The 7,451-nt window shown below is 41.8% G+C and overlaps 1 protein-coding gene across 1 annotated transcript in view; it reads left to right on the plus strand.

Annotated features, from left to right (window-relative positions):
- Positions 1–4,742, plus strand: part of LOC114648390 (uncharacterized) — a 34,430-nt gene extending 29,688 nt beyond the window's left edge. Inside the window, exon 5 of the mRNA XM_051936202.1 lies at positions 1,390–4,742. Within this exon, the coding sequence (XP_051792162.1) occupies positions 1,390–2,950 (1,561 nt within the window). The 3' untranslated portion in view covers positions 2,951–4,742. The remainder of the gene's footprint in view (positions 1–1,389) is intronic.
- Positions 4,743–7,451: the final 2,709 nt, after the last annotated feature.

The following is a 7,451-nucleotide window of genomic DNA, read 5'->3' on the forward strand; positions in this document are numbered from 1 at the left end:
TAGTGCTTTGTGGGTGTGAAATCAAAATAAGACATCTCCTCTAATCCTGCTACACAATGAAAAAACACTGAGAATAAACCTCAAGTGTGTAAATGAAAACAGAGCCCACCCGCCTCAGGAAGGAAGTAGTCTTCAGCGTCTGCCCTATAAAGCATAGCATCTATTTTGGCTCCGCCCCTTTCTTGAGTTGCTGCATATCCAGTGCAGCCACAAAGGCAGTGGACATTTCTATTTCACACACGTGAAACCACACACCTGGAAGAGATATATAATACACACAGCATATACTGTATACATAGACTAACTGTGTAGGTTCGTGCTGTAAAAAGCCCAGGGTCCTAGAATCTGTTGAAATCATCAGAAAAAAAATTGAGCTGTAGAAATGTCAGGTAATTGAAAGGAACTATTCTGGGCGTCTCTCTCCTAGGAGGTTTTGTTTTGCCGATGTGTTCACCTCACTTCTGTATTAGCAGCTAAGTGGTGACTCTTCGGATGCTTCGTTTTGTCGACGTGCTTGCATCGCTTGTGTATCCTCGGAGGTGGAGCCCTTACCCCAACTCCACCTCTCACTTCCAGGCTGGACAGACACACACACTTCCACGTGTACAGGTTTATATATAAGAGGTATATACATTATAAATACTAGGGGGCTTTGCCCCCTGCCTGCTTCACTCATCAACCCCCCCGGCCTGCGCTACGCGCCATCCACTTTGCGTTTCTGCCGCACGCGTATGTGGATTTCACTTTCACCAAACAACAAATCTTTTAATTCTTCCGGATAGGCATCTTCATTGGTAAGAAACACTACTTTTCCCTGATGGTAACACAAATTAGACGATCTATAAGTCTCCGACTTTAAGTTTAAATCCGAACAATATATTTGATCTCTTTTCGCTTTTCACCGAGTAATAATTTCCATTTGTTTGCACTAATGCGATCATTACTATCATTTTTTTTGAGACTTTCGAATTTTAGTACTTTCATTATCTCTGACCTGCTCTGCATGTGTATCGCACCAGTGTTTTTGAATTCTATACGACGTTCTACTTTGTCATCTACTCTTTGTCTTTTATTTCCGGCCCCGGATGTGGTTAAATCTCCTGGCACAAAGTCTTGTCTCGTGGGACATGAAAGTATCTCTCTGAGAAAGTCTCATCTTGTCCCAGAAGATTGAGAGATACTTTTTATATTTTTTTGACCTTGTCTGATCTCTCAGTGGTAAGGTCAGTAAGATACTGAAGGTGCAAGATAAGTCAATAAACATCATCTTCACATAGGTGCCTTCCCTTTCCAGGTGTCAATAGTAGTTGTACTGGAAAGACTTGTTCAGTGTGTCACTGTGTTTTTAATTCTGCACGGTTGCTGACTTCTTCTGTCTATCTGTTGCAGGTTTTCCACTTCTTCTTGTCCTAAGGATGTTTTAATTCCACAAAGTTTTGGAGACCATCCAACAAATCAGCCTTGTCCACTGAATGCTTGTGAACCCTTTTCCCAGTGTGAACTTAACTTCAGCTTGAGACGACGATCACCATCTCCCATGGGAAGCTATGTAGGCTCCAGTCCGTCCAGGTCATTCGCAACGGCTTGCATTAGTCAAAATCTGCCTAAGCTGGACACATTTGTCCCTGTTGCCCCAAGTGGCAAACCACAGGTTGCACTTAGTCTTCTTAATACACAGACAGGAGCTAGACCACGAGACCTGAGTCCATCTTTTATTCGTCCGAGCTCAGATAAAACAAACCGTAATGGGTGCTTGGCAGTTCTGTCTTCCAGTGCTCATTCTCAAGCAGTTCCAGCAAGTCCATCTCCCACCTCCCCCTTGGATACAGATGGCCTTCAGCACCCTCTGAGCACTCTGGCTCATTCCCGTGCCTTCTGTCCAGAGATTTGGAACAGCAATAACAATAACAGCAATGCTCTTGAGCTACAGAGAGCCACTCTACCTAGCAAGGGCCAGGCAATGTCTTCAGCAAGCTTACAAAGACCACTCTGTATATCTGGACACAATCGAACAGCTCGGCCATATTTTTCTGCCTCAGAGCCCAACTCTAGGATTCAATCGCCTTCACCTTCCTTTGCAAGGTTATGCTCGACTCCCACTGTGTCACCATCTCCATGTGTGCAGGTACCTCCTGAAAATGCCACCTTGAAAGCCAAGCCGCCTCACCATCCCATAAAGACCAAGGGTGGTCGTTCATTTCGGCCAATCAGCGTGGCAGTACCGGACTGTTCTGGAACATCCTCTGCATTCTCCACCTCCCCATGTTGCAGCCCTAGAATAATTTCCCCGACTGCCACCTCAGTGTCACCACTATTTGCACGATCCAGAGGGAACAGCCTGCCTTTTGTTAATCTTACGGAAAGATCTCCAAGCCCCTTTAGTGATGTGAAGAAGTCCTGGGGAGGTCATAGGAGTCTTGACCATGATTTGGTACTAGATGACAGTCAGCAAAGTTGTGGAAAGAGTCCAGCTAGATCTGAAACCCATTTGAACCTCAGCTCTCCAGAATTTAACTGCCTAGACTGGCCTGATTTCCAGGAGTTGCAGATGAAATCTTCATCTTCTGAGAATGGAGACTGTACATTAAAAGGAGCAGGAGAAAATACCTCTTGGGAAGAAGAAGTCAGGCCACCTAGCAGGAGCTGCAGGAGCACTGTCATATGTGCTTATGTCGCAAGTCCTCAGGCAGTGGAACCCGAGCTGCTGAAAAAGTCCTCAACTTTGCCAAACCATGGGACGGGAGACGCAGTTCACCCCAATGCAAACAGCACCAAGGGAATAGGGAAAGCAAGCTACTCTACAACTGTTAACCTTCAGATTGGAGGAAGTGGGAAGATTGCCTCCTTCAGCAATGCCCAGGTCAGCCTCACGCAGACACTAGTGACCGTGCCGGAGAGCCAAAGCATCAGGAGGATTAATGTGAACAGCCGTGTCGTTGAGTCCTCATAGTACACTTGACATTTGGACAATGCCGTCACTGGGCATTTGAGACCCACCTGAGAGTGATGATGAGTGGCATTCAACCACCTCCTCATCTGGGGCCAAAACTGAGTATCTGTAGGAATATTTATTCTTATTTAATATTAAGCTGGCAAGAGGCACTGGGAGAGGAACTGTAGGAATGCAAAGATGAAGATGTGAGAAGAAAATGAGGGTGAAGTGAAATATTTATTTATAGCCGTTTCGCTCCTGTGTTTGCAATGGCTTGGCTCAGGAGCGGCCAGTCAACCGAGTCCTGCCCTGTTAGACAACAGTGCCTGGCAGATGGGACCTGTGAAGCTTTTTTTGTCTTGATTTTATTATGGAGCCCGTTAGGTTGGCTGTGATCAGAGCCACCCTTTGAAGAAAAAGAGGAAAAAATGATTTAACGTTCATCAGCACCGGTGGAAAATACGAAAGCACTCGCCCCCCTGTGGGCATCCCGTTGTGAATATCTGTAACATTCCAGACACAAACTGTGATGAGTATTTTAGGGTGCTCTGTGTGTGTTGTTGTTTTTTTTTACCCATAATGCAATTAGTATTGTGTAGCAAGTTTACCAGATGCTGGGAAATTAATGTAAAATGCAAGCTGTGCTGTGTCTTTATGGTCACTGTTTACACATGGCAGCAGACCCTCATTTGCACTTTGGACCACATAATGCCATCTCTTTGACCAGGGGTGCAATACATGGACCCCAGGAGGTACGTGAAGCATCATCCATGAGATACATTTTGGGGTGAGAGAGAGATACTTGGTGTAAGTGGAAAATGACATCATGTCTTCCACCACTTACTTTAAGGAGCAGCTCAGAGGAGTATGGAGACTGATACATGTTGTGCTTCAGTGATATGTGTAGTTTAGAATCAAAAATTAACTAAACTTCAAGTTTGCTTCTTTAGTTGAGTCTAAAAGGGCAAGGAAAAGTATGCCAACCCATTGGAATGACTTGGTTTTCTGCATTAATTGGTCAGAAAGTGTGGTCTGATCTTCCTGTAAGTCACAAGTGTAGACATACACAATATGCTTACACTAATAACACAAACACAATTATATTCTTTAACATCTTTACTGGTCACAGCCATCAAGCATTCATAGTGTGCTGTGGAAAAAATAACCAAATCCTTAATAACCGGTCAAACCTCCTTTAGGCAGCAATAACCTCCAACAAGTGCATCTGGTAGATATGGAGCAGACCTGCACAACGTTATGGAAGATTCAGGACCACCCTTCCTTAAAGAACTGTTTACGCCTCAGCTATATTCTTAGGATGTGTGGTGTGAATGGCTCTTTTGAGGTCATTTTGTAGCATCTCTATTGGGTCTGGGCTCTGACTGGGCCACTCCAGAAGGTAGATTTTCTTTTTTTGAAGCCATTCTCTAGTAGATTTACTTTGATGTTTAGAGTCAGATGTCAGACAGCCCCCCTGATATTATCCTGGTGGTTACCTCTATATACTTGGCAATTCATTTCCCCCTCAATGATGATAAGCACTCCAGGCTCCAAGTCAGCACAGCACACCACTGTATTTCACAGTTCGGTTAACATTTTCATGTTAGTATGTGGTGTCTTTTTTACATCATGCATGCTGTTGCACCTTCTTCCTGAACAATTCATCCTTAGATTCTTCAGCATTTCCCCAATGGCTTTGTGGAGTGTCAAGGTGCTCTTTGGCAAACTTCAGACATACAATTTTGTTTTTGGAGAACAGAGGCTTCCTCCTCAGTGACCTGCTATGGACACCATGCCTGTTCAATGTTTTGTGTTATGGTAGACTCTTGGGCAGAGATGTTATCTTCTTCCTGTGATTTCTTCAAGCTTTTAGCTGTTACTCGTGGGTTTTTCACCTCATTGAGCATTCTAGGGAGAGTAGACACAGCACTAACTAATTTCCATTCATACACAGCTTGTCTAGCTGAGGACTGATGAATATTTAAACTCTATAAAATTACTTTGTTACCTTTTCCAGTTTTTGATCGTAGATGTTCTAAGAACCTTTTTTGGTGAAGCATGCTTCACATCCGCAGATACCTCTTGTGAATCGCAAACTTGAAATTGGACTTTGAATCTTTTTTATTGGTCAGAGTTGCTCTAAACCACACCACTAATCTCGTTTCATTGGCCAGTCTCTGGGTGTATCAACTCCTGACTCCAGTTAACCTTTGCTGAAGTCCTAAGCCTAGAAGTTCACATGCTTTTTCCAACCTACATTGTGATGTCGGAATGATGTATTTATTCAATTTGCACAAACCAGAACAATGATTTGTGCATTTTCAGTTAAAACCGATACTCTATTTGTTCAGTATTGTAACTTAGAAGAAGATCAGGCCATATATTAAGAGTAATTTATACATAAATGGGCTTAACTCCAAAGGGTTCACTTACTTTTTCTTACCACTGTATGGATCTTCGTAATGATGAATTCCAAAACTAGCTTTGAAAGCCCTCCAGATAATAAATTGAATCCTTTATAATCTATCGACCACAACAAACTATGAAGGGCAACCAGAGATGCTAGTTTTCAGGCTAGTTGAGTAGTTCTTCCGTGAAATTGCCTGTTCTAGTTTGCAACTATCTGGGTTTCTCAATTTTTAGCAATCACAAAAAATGTAATTTACTTAAAGGCATGCCCTCTCATCTGCAAAAATACAATAAATATAATGATTCCAGCCACAGTTCTCACCTGTAAAAGTCCAGGTCTTGGTTTGACATTTTAAAAACATGAACCAGGCTACTAATGAACGCAATGTTCAGATTCTGCCGAGTAGCTTTGTAAATCCTTAATAACCAATTGAACAACCACCACCGGGTGGCCAGATGTCCTTGTTTAAAGATGCATCTCCAGGTCTTCTGGGAAATTGCTACTCCTGGCTTGCACCTTAATGTTTTTAGATAAGAACCAATCCTTAAAAAAAAAAATCTAAACCACGCCCCCATTTTTAGTCTACGTCTGGCCCCACCCATTTGATCAACACACTTACAGTAGACGCAACACTCCTAGCTACAAGATTCCATGGCCAAGCATCCCACTCTGTTCTCTTTACATTGTAGAAATATGAAATATTTCATTCTTCAAAGTAGCGGCTGATGTTATTTATAGCCAAGTTTTTTTTTTAACTTAGGTGTTGAATAATCCCAAAAAACTGCATACTGCCCATGTTTATTTGACATACACTAACGATCAGGAATTCTGGAGTTTACAGGTGGTCATTCATTAACGGCAGGTTCAATGCTCCTCAACGATAATCACCACCCCTTGGCATCCCAAAATGTCCTGGTTTGGCATTGTAAAAAAGTGGTCACCCCACTCCCGTCAACAACACAGCACAGCACTCCGCCAAGGACAAGGTCCATAACTGCTAACCACTCTGGGTCAACACAAAACTTCTCAGGCTTCTATCCTCTGCTACACTCACAATGCTGCCACCAGAGGTTCTTTGGCCTTTTTTACACATTTTTCAATTTTAAACACCAAGCACTGCCTCACTCTCTATTTTTATACAAAATTACATAACTATGAAGGGAGCAAAAAGTTCAGTTTTTCTTGTTTAGAATTTGTATTGTATAAATATTTAAGTTGAGTGATAACGATTCTTAGTAGTCAAAGAGGGTTATCAGTAATAAGTGTAAGCCATCATACACTGTGGACAATGGAGGGTGCCAGTGTCCAGGATTGCTGAACTTTAGTCCTGATTATCACCCTCACTGGACAAAGGTCACCTGTCTTATGCTCTGTTTCTGTTTTCTGTCCATTAAAGTTTGAAAAAAAAAAAAGTCCATCGTATTGTTCTTTATTCTTGTCGTGGTGCAAACTCCTTTTGGGTTTAACTTGAAAATGACCGAATGGTGAATTGTTAATAATGATTTGATTGCTGTTCTAAGTCCAAGAAGCAAAAGTATTGAAAAATTATATTAAATCAAAATGGGGAAAGGTAACACTGATTGTCCTCTAAGCTAAACGTCAACTTTTGAGCAGCATTACAAAGCTCTACATCCCTAAATAATTAGAGATTGATTGACACTTGCTTCCTGCTAAACAAGGCTCGTTAAAACACTGCTTCATAAAAAGATAACATCTTCATTTGGGTTATTCCAAAAAAGTTTTTAGAGATACACCCGTTAAATCCATTTATATATACATTTGTGAACTTGCTTAATCCATTTCAGAGTTGTGGCGGCTGAAGATGCAAGGTGGAAACCAACCCTAAATAAATTACCCAAACAAATATTACACCCAATAGACACATAGCTATATAAGAAAGGCCCTATAGATAGACAGGCAGGCAGGCAGGCAGATAGATAGATAGATAGATAGATAGATAGATAGATAGATAGATAGATAGATAGATAGATAGATAGATAGATAGATAGATAGATAGATAGAATGGCACTTTATAATAGACACAAAAGGAACTCTATCATAGATAGATAGATGGAAGGATAGATAGATAGATAGATAGATAGATAGATA

This window comes from Erpetoichthys calabaricus, chromosome 1 (assembly GCF_900747795.2).
Source record: "Erpetoichthys calabaricus chromosome 1, fErpCal1.3, whole genome shotgun sequence".
Lineage (NCBI taxonomy): Eukaryota > Metazoa > Chordata > Cladistia > Polypteriformes > Polypteridae > Erpetoichthys > Erpetoichthys calabaricus.